This window comes from Zootoca vivipara, chromosome 8 (genome assembly GCF_965207765.1).
Source record: "Zootoca vivipara chromosome 8, rZooViv2.hap1.1, whole genome shotgun sequence".
Taxonomy (NCBI): Eukaryota; Metazoa; Chordata; class Lepidosauria; order Squamata; family Lacertidae; genus Zootoca; species Zootoca vivipara.
In genome coordinates, this window is record NC_142591.1 from 39,803,799 (window position 1) to 39,819,126 (window position 15,328).

General features: G+C 45.5%; 1 protein-coding gene across 1 annotated transcript in view; it reads left to right on the plus strand.

Moving 5' to 3' along the window:
- APCDD1 (APC down-regulated 1) overlaps positions 1-15,328 on the plus strand; it is a 35,987-nt gene that overhangs the window by 3,495 nt on the left and 17,164 nt on the right. Inside the window, exons 2-3 of the mRNA XM_035125234.3 lie at positions 12,156-12,339; positions 14,535-15,066. Coding sequence (XP_034981125.3) covers positions 12,156-12,339; positions 14,535-15,066 — 716 coding nt within the window. The remainder of the gene's footprint in view (positions 1-12,155; positions 12,340-14,534; positions 15,067-15,328) is intronic.

A 15,328-nucleotide genomic window follows, 5' to 3' on the forward strand; every position in this document is an offset into this window, starting at 1 on the left:
AAGCAAACTGCATTAGATACATTACTATGTTACAGGCCTAATTTTATGCACTATTGATACCTAACATCCCAAATAGTCATTGCTTTAGTTTTTGGAACACAGGAATTACATATTCCCCTTTATTCGGACAATGCAAAGTACATAAATGCCACATAGTAAATAATAAAGATCATGAGCATTCTGTGTATCTTTCGCTTTTATAGACAGGAGACTTGCTCATCAAAGGTTTGTTTTTTTATTCTTCCCCTGCAACTCAAACTACAAAATATATAGACTGTATAACTATGTCTGGTTGAGACAGACCTGCATGGACGCCAAGGTGTACTTTAAAATTCTGTGATCTGGGCGTCTAGAAGTCAAAACGGAAGGTTTGAAGTTAGAGGCTAAGTAAGGAGAGAAGGTATAATTACAGGGTTAGACTCCCAGGCTCATCTGCTTGGAATTACCCAGCTGTTTTAAACTTTGGCTGAAATGTGAAACAAATCAAGGCCAATAGTCAGATCAAACAAGCCGCTGCCAAGAGAAGTTGAAATGGGGAGCCTTGTCTGCATGTGCACACACACACACACTATAGTGTCATCAGATGGGAACATTAAAAAGAAAAAGGAGAGGAGAGAAAATTAACTTGTTCAGGCCATAGTCACTGATTAACAACACAGGGATGGAGAGCTGATATGGAAAACCACATGGATAGACAGTTGGATGCAATACTTGGACTTGTAGCTTTTTTTCAGTGCATCTTAACTCCTAAACATGCTTAATGAAAATGTTCTGTTCTTATCAGGAACTTGTTCATGAATAAGAATCTGTAGGATTCAGCAACGATTATGATTGTGGTGCAGATTTGTGTAATACTTTATATTGGGGTTGTTGTTGTTGTTGTTGTTGTTGTTGTTTTTGACATTTCGACTACTACAAACTTTGTTGGATAGATAGACTATAAATTAAACAAGCATAAGCACAACTTATTTAAATTTCCTGTGTAATTCTAGAACTCATGGCTACCCAGTAAAATTTATTCAGGATAGTGAAGACAAAGTACTTCACATGATGTATAAATTAGCTTTTGGAATTCACTGCCATGGGATGCAGTGATGGCCACTGGCTTAAATGGCTTTCAAGACTATTAGATGAATTCAAAGAAGGTAGGTCTATCAATGGGCGTTAGCCACCTTGCTACATGGAACGTTTGTGCCCAAAGGCAATTCATCTTTGAATAACAGCTGCTTCCAACAAAAACACCAGGAAGAATTACTGCTCTTCTACTCTGCATGTGGGATTTTTGATAGCATTAAGCTGGCTGCTATTAAAAATAAGTTAGTGGCCTAGATAGACAGTTGAGTCTATCTCAGTTCTAAGCATGCACTCCATTCCATTGTCCTTTTATGACTTCTTTTGTATATTTCTTCCTCTGTTCTCTTCTGAATCCTTGATGGCAGGGTAGGAAACCTGAAGCCCTCCAGGTGTTGCTGGATCACATCTCCCACCATACCTGTTTGTTGACCATGCTGGCGGGAGCTTGTGGGATTTGATGTCCAGTAACATCTGGAAGGCCACAGCTTTCCCACTCCTGCTTTACAATTCATCAGCATCCATGAAAACCAGTGCTCAGAAACTGAATAGACTGTCCCAGACAGGTTTAACCTATCACTGATGCATAACGCTAATATTATTTTCCACTGTTTGATATATTGCTTCTGCTAAAACAAGCTGAAATGGAATTGGCCTTTTGGGCCACACTGTTGTGTATTGACACTTACTCAGTTTAACCACACTAACCCCTTAACCACCCCTTAACATTCATCAACAGCTAGCCAAACAATAACTGAAAAGAAATGCTGCCAAAATATCACATAGCTTATCTCAGCCAGCTGGACAGCATCTGGCAATCAGAAATATATTAAATGTGTTTACATAAATAGGCAATAAAATTTTAACACACCTTTTTGAAGTCAAGTTTGGTTGCTTATCAAATGGAAATATAAACGTAAAATGCAATTTAAGACTCAGATTCATGCTAATATTGCATCATAAATGTATCTCAACAACACAGGAATAACCTTTTAAAAAAATCCTCCTTGTGTTCATTAATCAAAATAAAACCTGTTGAATGTCAAAAGAGGTTTGCAGCTGGAACTCTTCCATTATCGTGGTTTGCTCTGCTTATACAAAAAGCCACAAATGTTTCAGATGTCAAATGCTAAAATCATTCTGCTCCAGCAACTCTGATTAACAAGATGAGCAGTAAAGGTGGATTCAAAACAATTCAGCTAATTCAGTTTGAAAATGTTATTTTTCTACCTCGGATATCACAAATTATTTGAAGAGACATGCCAGCCTTGCAGTATTTCTATTTGTTGTTGTTGTTCAGTAAATTCACATTTGCTTATCTTCAGCTTAGTTCTTCAAGGTAGTACTTGTTGCAGCCATATTGAGCTTTTCAAATACATAATGTACAAAATTTGTACATCAAAAATATATTACACCTTATAATTTCTTGTAATGTGTTTGTGTGATAGTATTCCTGTTTTATGATATGATTTTTTAAATATTTAGTTTACAGCATTTATAAGTTGCTCTATCACAAAAAGTTATCTATGTGATTTAATTAGCAACAGGGCTCTACAGTACTCCTTTCCCCAGTAGGTGAAAAATGTAGTCAATATTAAGAATTAGGACTTGGACCAATACCGTTCTGCATTTATCACATGCATTTATTAAACTAGGGATCCCACTTGAACCGTGGTTTGATATTTTTTCTTTCCATCTGTTTACTTTGAAAATGGAAATCTGTGGTAGATTAGATTAAAAGGCATAATTACAGGCTCAAAAACTATTCCTTTTGATGAGTTAAAATTCATTTTCTTTTACGAAATATTCTAATTTCTCCTTGGCAATATAATACTTGAGTTATTATAAACCTGCCTCCTTATTAACAAAACAAATCTAACCCCCTCTTTCAGAATGTACGTTCTCATTAAGTACTGGGAGTGTATGTCTTGCAAAAGTTTTGATACATGCATTTATTTAAAATATTTCCATACACACTGTTTAAATCTTGGGAGGCTATTTTTACTCAATTAAACATTACACCTAATAATTTTAAGAATCTACTTCTGATTGCAAGTTGTTTTAACTGATTTTAATATTATATTTTTATATTATAACTTGCCCTGGGGCCTTTTGGTTAAGGACAGGTAAGAAATCCAATAAATAAAGTTGATTAATTCTCCCCCACCCAATAAATTCTGTCAATTCAATGCTGTTGACCAGCTTGCGTCAGATCCAAAGTTGAGCACATCAAGATGCTGCATATCATTGGCAATGGATTCATAGGCAATAAAAATTGCTTGCAGTGCTTCAAATAATGGGCATGTTCTCACCAGTATAAAAAGACCCAGTGATTTACAGCACTGTTGGGGAATCACATGCAAAAAGCACACATCTGGATGTGCAGTTTGTACCTGATCTTTGCCAACCATGAATTACATGCTGTGTGCCTGGCTGCCAGTCCACCACCAGGAACCAGAAGTGCATACTTGAATGGGAGCCATCTTTCTTTCATAAAAGTGAATGGCTCCTGCTGACTCCAGTAGTAGAAAGAAAAGGAGTGGAGTCAGAGACACAGTTAAAGGGACAAATCCTGCCATCTGATTCCTGGAGACCCCCATTGTTAGGGGAAATGGCAAACTGTGCCCCAAGCTTAATTATCTTCTCTGCCACACTGAGTTTGTAGCAGCGTGCTATAGCACTGCAACCCCCAATGTGATCAATAGACACTGGTTGTATGAGCATATATAATCATTACCTTTTACAGTGCGGTCAGTATTCTGCTGAGGCCTGGACTTTCCTGCTTAATGAATCTGGCAATTTTTCAAGACCTTAATCCTTTTGATGTCCAGAGTGACTAAAGCAGAGCTACTAACAGAAACATCTGCTTGGCAGTGAGAAATAATATTCTTTGACGTAATCCTTTTTTGTTGTTGGTAGTGGAAAGCTTATCTAGCTGTTTCCCACATCAATATATATCTATATAATTGTTTAGTGGAATTGATTAGATAAACAAAGGCTTCGTCTTGAAATAAATTGTGTTTTATTTGCTGGAAACTTTCAAAAGCTGGTAAGTTTCCACTTAAAACATTTGCTGCACAAAATAAATTGTATTTATATTGTAATAGCAGAGTTAATGCTTACAGGTTTCACAAGAACTCAGTTTATTGATCCATTGTACCAAATGGAGCAAGTCTTATTTCACCCTGGTGGAAATATTAACTAACAGTCTTACAGAGGCATCCTATGCATGGTTACTCAGAAGTAAGGTCTAGAGCCCAGTGCAGATGTTCTGGTTTAGTGTGATGTAAACAAGCCACAGCAATCATTGTGCTCATGTGCTCTCTGCTATCCTTCTCTCACACAGCTGGAAGGAGAAGTAAGGAAGTATTTGCTTCTGGCTTTGAACTGATAAGCTGGTTAACATTAACATTGTTTTGAACAAATCATAGTTAATGTTTATTAATGTGAATTTGGACAAAACAGCATATGGTTCCCTGGTGGTGCAGGAGAGGAAAGAACCACGTGAATCCATGGCTCACTGGTGTTATGCTAAGCTACGGTTTAGTAGTGCAATGTCTGAACAGGACCACTGTGTTCAGTGAGGCTTATTCACTAGTGGGTGCATTCAGGATTGCAGCCTCAGTATATTTAATATAGAAATTCACCCATATGCAAATATATCTTTGTCTGATTCTTACATTAAATCAGGCATATTAAATTAGATTTCCAACAATTTTAAGATGGCAGCTCTGCAGCTGTCACAGTGGCCGGAGCAGGCTACTTCAGAGTAACGACGCTACGCAGCTCTGCATTTTATTCTTTTATTGGTGCTGTGTATTTACAGTGCTGAAGTCATTGCTATTTACACGGAACGATGGGGTCATTACGTTGCAGAACCTCCGAATGGCTTTTGGCGCGTCTTTCCCCAACACAAAAGCCTTGGCAGACCCATCCTCTTTCCCCTCCTCTTTCTCCGTAATTCCGGAGTTGGGGGGATGGGTCTCCCCCCCTTATTTGCCCCTTCCTGTCCCACCTGGGACCCTGGCTCCGCTACCTTGCCTGAGCCTCGGACACGACTTCCTGCTTCCTCACTGGAATCGGAGCTCCCTCTGCTTTCCCCTGTGCTCGGGGATGGGCTTGAACTCAGGAGGGGAGGGACTTCGCGATATCCCCTGTCCCTCACATCCACCCCCCTCCCAAGCTCTCCTTCTCCCCTCCCCAAGTCCCCCCCAGGTGTCGGGGACGACTCGAAGCCTAAGAACTCAGTACTTTCCGAGCCCGTCGGTGTGAACACCTCCCCCCAGTCCTGCGAGCCCCCCCCCTTCCGCCTGGGAGGACTGGAATCCCAAAAAGTCCGTGGCGTCGGAGCTGGTGGGGGTAAAAATGTGCTGCCAATCTGCTTCTGCCTCTGACTGGGTGGATCTCGGTGACACCCATACCTCGTCTCCCGGTTCCTCAAACTCCGCTTCCCAGCGCCATGGTGAGCTGCTCTCCCGTGCCTCCTCCTCCTCCCCCTCCCTTTCCATGTGCCAGGGCTTGGGTCTGTGGGGATAGAGGGCGTGAAATTCTTCCACCAAGAATTCCTCCTGTATCTGAGTGGCCGGGACCCATTCATTCTGGGACTGCAGAGCATCCTCCCATGCCATGAGGTACTCCAGGCCCCCCACCCCTCTCCGTGAATCCAGGATGGCCGTGGCCTCATTGAGTTGCTCCCTGCCTTCCCTCTCCCCCCCTCCCTCGGGGGTTTGTTCGCTGTCTCGGAGCCTGCTGCTTTCCCTGTACGGCGACAGCAGCGATCTATGAAACACTGGGTGCACCCTCATGTCCTCTGGCAGTGCCAGTCTGAAGGCCACCGGGTTGACCTGTTGCGTGACCGTGAAGGGGCCCAACCTTCTGGGTGCCAGCTTCTTGCACCTCCCTCTGGTGGGAAGGCCCTCCGAGGACAGCCAAACCTTGTCCCCCACCCTGATGACCTCCCCCTGTCGCCTGTGGCGATCTGCCCCCTTCTTGTATGCTTCCTTGGCTCTCTCCAAGTGTTCTCTGAGCTGCTGGTGCACCGTCTCCAGTTCCTCTGCCCAATCCTCAGCTTGCGGGCCCTCCTCCTCCTCCCCCTCCCTCTCCGGGAAAGATCTGAGGTCGCGCCCGTAGTTGGCCTTAAAGGGCGACACCTCTGTGGAGACGTGCACTGCATTGTTGTAGGCAAATTCTGCCAGTGGCAGGCGATCCACCCAGTCCGTTTGCCTCTGGCTGACGTAGCATCTCAGGTACTGCTGCAGAATGGCGTTGACCCTCTCTGCCTGTCCATTGGTCTGCGGGTGTCTAGCCGTCGACAAGCTGACCTCCACCTGCAGTAGGTTCATGAGCCGCCGCCAGAACCTGGACACAAATTGGCGGCCTCTATCCGAAATAACTCTTAAAGGTAAGCCATGCAGTCTGAATACGTGGTCAACAAACAGTTTGGCTGTCTCTTCTGCAGAGACCGCTCTGGCACACGGTATAAAGTGGCACATTTTGGACATGAGGTCCACCACCACCAACACTGCGGTCTTGCCCCTGGAAGAAGGCAGGTCTGTGATGAAGTCCATGGACACCACTTCCCATGGCCTGTGTGGTGTGGCTAAGGGCTCCAGCAATCCTGCTGGCGCTGCTCTGACCACCTTTGCCCGCTGGCAGGTGTCACAGCCCCTTACATAGTCTCTGACATCCTCCCGCACCCCTGGCCACCAGAAGTGTCTCATGACTAGGTGAGCGGTCTTGTCCCTTCCAAAATGCCCCGCAGTTGGGTTGTCGTGCATCTGCTTGAGGACCTTACGTCTAAGCTGGGTGGTGGGCCGGTACAGTGCACCCTTGTAGAAAAGCAGCCCCCTGCGTTCTGCAAAGTCTTTTGCCTGCTCCCTCCCCCCTCTCAGTTCTCTGAAGATGCGGTTGGCAAACTCATCCGCTGCCGTCAGTGCTGTGAGTTCTGCCTCGCTCACTACTGCTGCTCCGCAGGACCATGCTGAGGGTGGGAAAATGTGCCTGGGTGCTGGTGGCGCCTCCTCCTCCATGTACTCCGGTTTGCGGGAGAGGGCATCCGCCCTGACATTCTGCTCCCCCGGGATGTAGTGGATGGAGAAGTTGAAGTTCGAGAAGAACTCTGCCCACCGTATCTGCCGCTGGTTGAGCACCCTGGCATTTCTCCAGAACTCCAGGTTCTTGTGGTCTGTGCACACCTGGATGGGGTGCTTTGCGCCCACCAGGAAGTGTCTCCAGTGCTGGAACGCAGCGTGGATCGCAAGAAGTTCCCTATCAAACACCGTGTAGTTTCGCTCTGGCTGGGTCAACTTCCTGGAGAAGAAGGCACAGGGTCTCCACTCTCTGTTGGCGTCCAGTTGCAACAAAATGGCGCCCACAGCTTTATCAGAAGCATCTGTCTCAACGCGTAGGGGCGTGTCCTGAACCACGTGGAACAGGTTCTGGTCTGAGGCGAACACCCTCTTGAGGCTTTCGAACGCTGCTTGCGCCTCTGGTGTCCACCTGAACTTCTGCTTGCCTCTCAGGCAGTCAGTGATGGGAGCCGTAACGCGAGAGAAGTTCTTGATGAACTTCCTGTAGAAGTTGGCGAAGCCTAGTAGGCGTTGGGCATCCTTGCGCGTCCTGGGGCTGTGCCAGTCCAGGATGGCCTGCACCTTGTCCTTGTCCATCGCTAACCCCTTGTCTGACAGCTTGTAGCCCAGGAAGTCCACCTCTTTGGTGTGAAACTTGCACTTCTCCAGCTTCACATACAGGTGGTTCTCCTTCAGGCGCTGCAACACCTCCCTGACGTCTTTCACATGCTGCACTGGGTTATCGGAATAGATAAGGATGTCATCTAGGAAGACCAAGCAGTTCTTGAAAAGGAGGGACCCCAGGACGTGGTGCATGAAGGCCTGGAAGCATGCTGAGCCCCCTTGCAACCCGAAGGGCATCACCAGATATTCAAAAGAGCCCAGAGGCGTGAACATCGTGGTTTTCCATTCATCGCCTTCCCGGATCCTGATCAAGTTGTACGCCCCCCTCAGGTCTAGCTTGGTGAAAATCTTGCCCCTGCGTGCCGCTGTCAGGAGATCATCCACTCTGGGCATGGGGAAAGCCACTGGCTCTGTCACTGAATTCAGCCGTCTAAAATCCACCACAAGACGGCGCTGTTGCGTGTCTTTCTTGTCCACCCAGAAGACCGGGCTGCCCCCTGCTGCCTTGCTTTCTCTGATGAACTCCCGCTTGAGGTTCTTGTCGATGAAAGCGTGCAGATCCTCCAGTTCCTGGTCTGACATGGCGTACAGCTTGGCTGGGGGTATAGTTGCCCCTGGCACCAGGTTGATCTGGCAGTCAAAAGGCCTGTGCGGGGGTAGGTGGTCGGACTCCGCTTCGCTGAAGACCTCCTGCAGGTCCCAGTACGGCTTGGGTATCGCCTCATCCCCTTTGACGTGCATGGTGGCCACCGTGGCTATCGGAGGCCCCTCCCCTGGTTGGTGCTGCATGCAATGTTCCAGGCAAAAGTCCGATCCAAAAGTGATGCATCTCTGGTGCCAACTGATGGAGGGGTCGTGGCGCGCCAGCCAGCTCATGCCCAAGACGATGGGGGGGTCTGAGATGGTGGTGACGTTGAATGCCAGTGTCTCTGAGTGCCTTCCCACCGTCATTCTCATGGGGTGTGTGTGATGAGTGATGGCCCCTCCCAGCAACTCTCTGCCGTCAATGGTTGCCACGTGCAGAGGAAAATCCAGCTGCAGAAGCTGGATCTGGTGCTCTTCTGCAAAGTTTCTCGAGAAGAAGTTGGCTGAGGCACCACTGTCAATTAGGGCGAGGACCGTCAATGGATAGCCATTTGGGAGCGTTAGCGTGACTTCTAGAACCACTCCTGCTCTGGGAGGGGTGGGCTGGCTCTGCTCCTCTCTGTGCGGGTGGGCGGGCTGGGGCTGTTGTCTGCTGACTGTGCCTGGCTGCTGCCCCTTGTCTCCTGCAGCCAGGCTTTCCCGTTTCCCTGCTGTGGTGCTGCGTCAGTGGGGGAGGGCACAACCGTTCCCGCCTTTCCTTGCCACTCCCTGCGATGTGGGCAGTCTCTGACGAGATGCTGGGGGGAGTTGCAGAGAAAGCAATTCCCGCCCCTTCCCTCCTTGCGTCTTGGCGCCGCTGGGGTTTGAAAAGCCCGCGCGTGCGCGCTATCAATCTGCATGGGTTCCTGGTCCTGGCTGGCCCCAGGCGTGGCTTGAAAGGGTTGTTGGGGGAGTGGCTTCTCCTGCAACCGTGGGAACCAAGCCCGCTTTGCGCGCGTTGCTTGCTTGTCGCTCCACCGGGATTCCTGTCTCACCCCCACCGCCAGAGCCGCTTTGCTCAGCTGATCCATATTACTGGGCTTTGGACCTCTCGAGAGCTCATCCTTCACCTCCTCATGCAAACCCAAGTAGAACGCCGCTTGCATTGGGGCTGACTCTAGTTCCCACCCCAGTCTGTGCACCAGCATGGTGAATTTTGCCCAATATGCGCGAACTGTCATATTTCCTTGGCGTAAATTATGAAGTTCCTCCTTAGTCTGGTCCATATGACTATCGGACGAATACATCGTTTTCAAACCTTCTAGAAATAGTTTGACATTCTTCATGCAAGGATTCTTTGTTGCGATTAACGGTCTTAGCCACTCCCTGGCTGCCCCGGTAAGGTGCTCCACAATAAACGCTACCCTGTGCTCATCATCAGGGAAGTCATCATGGTGCAGCTCAAGAGCATACACAATCTCAGTCTCAAAGCCATGATATTCCCTCGGGTCTCCATTGAACTTGCTTACTAGGGTCCCGGCTCTCCTTCCTGGCAGCACTTGGACTTGGGGTGCCCCTCCCGCCTTGTTTTTCTCTGCATCCAGCTTGTTTTGGAGGTCTACCGCCACCGCCCTTAATTGCTGCTCTCTTTCCTGGAGCGCTCTCACCTGTTCCGCAAGTTGTAGCCGGTCGTCCTGGACCTTCTTGGTTTCTTCTTTAGCTGCCTTTAATTCCCCCTGCGCCTGCTGCGCCAGCTGCTGCAGGTCTTGCTGGGCTTTCTCCGCGATCTGCCGCCATTTCTCCGCCTCTGACACACTCATCCCGGCAACTCCAAAGTAGCCCAAAAAAAGATTCGGAGGTTGCTGTCACAGTGGCCGGAGCAGGCTACTTCAGAGTAACGACGCTACGCAGCTCTGCATTTTATTCTTTTATTGGTGCTGCGTATTTACAGTGCTGAAGTCATTGCTATTTACACGGAACGATGGGGTCATTACGTTGCAGAACCTCCGAATGGCTTTTGGCGCGTCTTTCCCCAACACAAAAGCCTTGGCAGACCCATCCTCTTTCCCCTCCTCTTTCTCCGTAATTCCGGAGTTGGGGGGATGGGTCTCCCCCCCTTATTTGCCCCTTCCTGTCCCACCTGGGACCCTGGCTCCGCTACCTTGCCTGAGCCTCGGACACGACTTCCTGCTTCCTCACTGGAATCGGAGCTCCCTCTGCTTTCCCCTGTGCTTGGGGATGGGCTTGAACTCAGGAGGGGAGGGACTTCGCGGTATCCCCTGTCCCTCACAGCAGCTTTAAAATGACAGTTCAGATTTGGAAGTTGTTTAATCATTACAGTACATTGGTGACTGAGCTGGAATTTGAATCCAAGTCTCAATCTTAATCTTTATTCACTGAATCACAGTGTCAAACTAGTTGTCCAACGCAACATCGGAATAAAGGTACATGCCAAGAATTATGTTTCTCCACAACTGCTACATGCCTACAGCATCTACGGAAAGTTTCAAGAACTGATGGATTCAATATTATTTTCACTTTTTAACATATCTTTCCATTCCACATAGCAGTCAACATATTGTACAATTTGTCCGAATATACAAGTTATGATGCTGGTAAATAGCTTTTCTACTGCATAATTAAGAGTAGAATCCTAAATATATTTTGTTGTAAGCATTGTTAAGCTTAGTGGGACATACGTCTGAGTAAACTTACTTAGAAATGCACTACATGTTTCCAAGGATGTGTATATTTTCCAAATTTATTTATTTTCTAAAGTGAGCATTGTGTACATGCGCAAATACACATGTGCACAGCTGGTTGATGTTGCCTCAGTCCTCATTTAACAGACTTAGCAGGACTATGGGGCATCAGAATAGCAGCTTATGACATGAGCTGAGGTCCAGTGCTGAGAGCCTTCTGGCGGTTCCCCCGCTGCAAGAAGCCAAGTTACAGGGAACCAGGCAGAGGGCCTTCTCGGTAGTGGCACCCGCCCTTTGGAACGCCCTCCCACCAGATGTCAAAGAGAAAAACAACTACCAGACTTTTAGAGGACATCTGAAGGCAGCCCTGTTTAGGGAAGCTTTTAATGTTTAATAAATTATTGTATTTTAATACTTCTGTTGGAAGCCACCCAGAGTTGCTGGGGAAACCCAGCTAGATGGGCGGGGTATAAATAAATTATTATTATTATTATTATTATTATTATTATTATTATTATTATTATTATTATTATTATTATTTTTATTGGGCCATGTTAACTATTAGAACATGAAACAAATTCCGAAACTAAAGAAATGGTATAGAAAGATGTAGGACCTGGCTGTTTCAGTAAATTAATGGCCCATTGAGAAGTTTGAAGAGGAAGGGGGGGAGTTTGACAGTTTCTGAAATGATAAACAGAATGCTGTTATTGATAATTCTAGTGTGTGTGTGTGGTTGCTTTTTAAAAATATACAACTATTAAAAAAATAAAGTATCTGTGGCAAAAAATAAAGCATTTTCCCTTGCATGAAGTTGACTCTTAGATATGTGGTTGTATATATTCCACTGTGAGTAGGAAGCTATTCTGCATGCTTTCAATTTCCATGTCCATTTTTAAAAATTAAATACCCTGATCCTCCTACTTAAGTGCTTATGCACAGGAACATAATATGGGACTCTACCCTAAATATATCAAATGTACAAAGCCCATTCATGAAAGGAGTCTTTTGCATCTGAACATTACTAGCAAGCAAAGCTATTTACAGTATGTCATTATATGCAAACAGTTTTAGTTCTCCAAATTCACCAGAATTTATTTCATACGCCATCTCTGATTTCTCACAGGGCTGGGAGAAGGTTCTGCACTTCTTCATCCAGACAGCAGGTCACACCCTCGATCATTAGAGAAGAGCGCGTGGAGAACTTTCAAGGAGTCACAGTGTCCTCACATGCTGAAACATCTTCACAATGGAGCCCGAATTACTGTACAAATGCCTCCCACTATTGAGGGACACTGGGTCTCCACCGGGTAAGACTGCTGACAAACAAGATGATGATACTATATAGAAAACATGCTAAAATGATTTGGTGGACATTAATGTCAGGAGGCAAGTACTTTAGATACATAGAAGGGTAGGACACCATACTGTACAGCTTTGCTACTATTTTTTGGTAATCCATAATCCACTTTAACTCACAGCTAGTTTAATGTACACAGTGAGCTTTTGTCTTTTCTTTCTCTTTCAATATAGCAGCTTCCCTAAACTAAAAAATGCTTCTAAACTACTTTACATTGTAGCACAGAGGGTCTTTTATTGAGAGGGAAGCTGAAAACTTCTCCTATGGACACAGAAGCTTTTCTGGCCACAAAAGTGAGCCTTCAGAATTTTGTGGCTATTGTATTGTCTGTATTTCAAACAGTAAGGCGTTTCAATCTTCCTTACTTTGCAAACCACAGTGTTGTTGAAAATTGCCAGCCTATTCATAGGATGTTCATATGTCACCTGCTCACTCAGACCGCTTGCAAGGGCGAGTGAATAAATCCTTGCCTTTATTGCTGTATCATGTGACATGTGTATAAAACAAAGTTCATTAACAAAATGAAATTATGAAGCTTTAGCTGACTAGCCCAAGCATGCACAAGTGCTTATCTGAGATCACAAACATTCAGTTAGGCAGAGGTATTTATTTTGTAGTCTCAGCTTGCAAATATACAGCTGTGTACTTGCAATTATTTTCTTAGGAAGGCTCCTTGGGATATAAGATTCCCTTCAAGCCCAGTCCTGCAGTCTTTATTCAGGCAAAGCCATCACTGAAGTTAATAAAAATAGTGTTTGAGTAAGCAGTAATCCTCATTCAAATCCACCACAGATATCACTGGAAAGTCAGGGAGAAGATGTTGGGCTCCCATCACTTAGGAGGGATCTGTTGTACTTGCAGAAAGCAAGCAAACTAGGAAGAGCTCAGCTTATAAATCTATTCTTTTTTTGCAACTATAAGCCTTACACAAATATTCCAGATGTTCTAGTTTGGGTTTATTTTATAAACACATTAAAGCATGTTTATTACTTTGCTTGCCTGAAGCCAGGCAGGTGTGGCCAGTCCTTTTCCTTGTTGATTTTATCACCATGGAAGTAGAAATATATTAAAAGTGTTGCCTATCTCTTAAGAAACATAACCACATTGTCACACAGAAATAAAACAGGAAGGGGCTCATTGAAAAGCTATTGAGCATATGAGAATATTTATCTTCGGGTCTAGAGGCTTTGACAGAAGCTTATTCATGTTAGGTATACATCTAACATATAGAAGGGAACAAAACATGTTAAGTTGGATCCAGACATGGTCACGCCTAGGGTAGAGTCACTGAAGTCACCTTAAGTTCCATTGATTTCAGTGGGTCTACTCTAAGCATGGTAGGCAAAGCAATTCTAAACCCTGGCCAGGAGCATCACAACAGCTGTCGTATCTGAAGCACTGCCAGCCGGGGGGACGGGTTCCATTATTTTCTGCTGTGCCAGCTCCAGGCTGGTGCATGTGGGGGGCCTGGAACAGCTTGGGGCTCAGCAGCTCCATGGCTAACCCTTCACTGCCTCACACCCATAATGCTCTATTTCAGAGCCTTACTCTGGCCACTGCCAGCAATAGCATTTGATCTACCACTGCCTGCCTGGTGGCAAAAGTGAACAGATAATGGTATTGTAGGGGGGAAATTTTGTCTTCCTTGACAGTGCTTGGAATAGAGTTGCCTACTAAATGTGGAGAAAAGAGGAAGTCAGCAATAAAATGAAAATAAAAATATCAAATGCAGCGTAGAACCTGCACAAGCGACGCTGACAACTCCCCCCCCCCCACATATATTAAGTAAAATAGAAACACCGCCACCTGACCCCCCCATCTCCTTCTATCCCCCTCTTTCTTCCCAATGGCTCAACAAATGAAACTGATTTGTAAACATGTTATTAGAGACATGGCATATATTTCTGTAACTCAAGAAAACCTTTAATTAAAAAAAATGCAGCGTAGAACTAATATACCTTTTAAAATGTCTTTTAAAAACGAAACCCAGAAACTTAATGTTAAATAAAGGAAGATGAAAAAAAATGTGTTAGTTAAATGTGTTATTAGTGCTGTTATCTTCTTAGTGGCTACTTTGATATACTTCATTTCACACCTCACTAAGCTTATGCTTTTTCTCTCTCTCTTTTTGCAATTTGGTTACAGTTGTGAAGTAAGGTCGGGCCCAGAATTCATCACTAGATCCTACAGATTCTACCACAATAATACATTCAAGGCCTATCAGTTTTACTACAGAGGTAACCGATGCACAAACCCAATCTATACCTTAGTTATCCGTGGCAAAATTCGCCTTCGCCAAGCATCCTGGATCATTCGAGGAGGGACTGAAGCAGATTACCAGCTGCACAACATACAGATAATCTGCCATAGTGAGACAGTGACTGAGAGACTAAGTCAGTTGGTGAACCACACATGTCCTGGATTTGTACCAGAGGATAAAGCCTGGGAGCAGAATGTGAGCTACGATTTATGGAGAGAAGAGAATGGCTACGAATGCACCAGAGCACTGAATTTTGCTATGCATGAGCTTCAACTCATCCGTGTAGAGAAACAGTACCTTCACCATAATTTAGATCACTTGGTCGAGGAGCTATTTCTTGGAGACATACACACTGATCCTGCTCACAGGATGTATTATCGTCCATCTAGTTACCAACCCCCTCTTCAAAATGCTAAGGTATGTGAACATTTCGGTTTTCAGTTCCAAGGGATGTGCAAAGAGTATCCCTTTATTGCAGGTAATGCCCCAAATACCTAAGCCAAAAACTCTCATGCAAAGATCTTCATATGCCACAAGCATGAGTCTTATTTCCTCCACAGCTTTTGACCAATGCCCTCTCACATCCCTTCTTACTGCTGCAGGTTTACATGACCCACACCTGACATCATGCAATGTCATGCGAGTGACAGGTGGGCATGGCAAAACTGCCCAGCAGGCT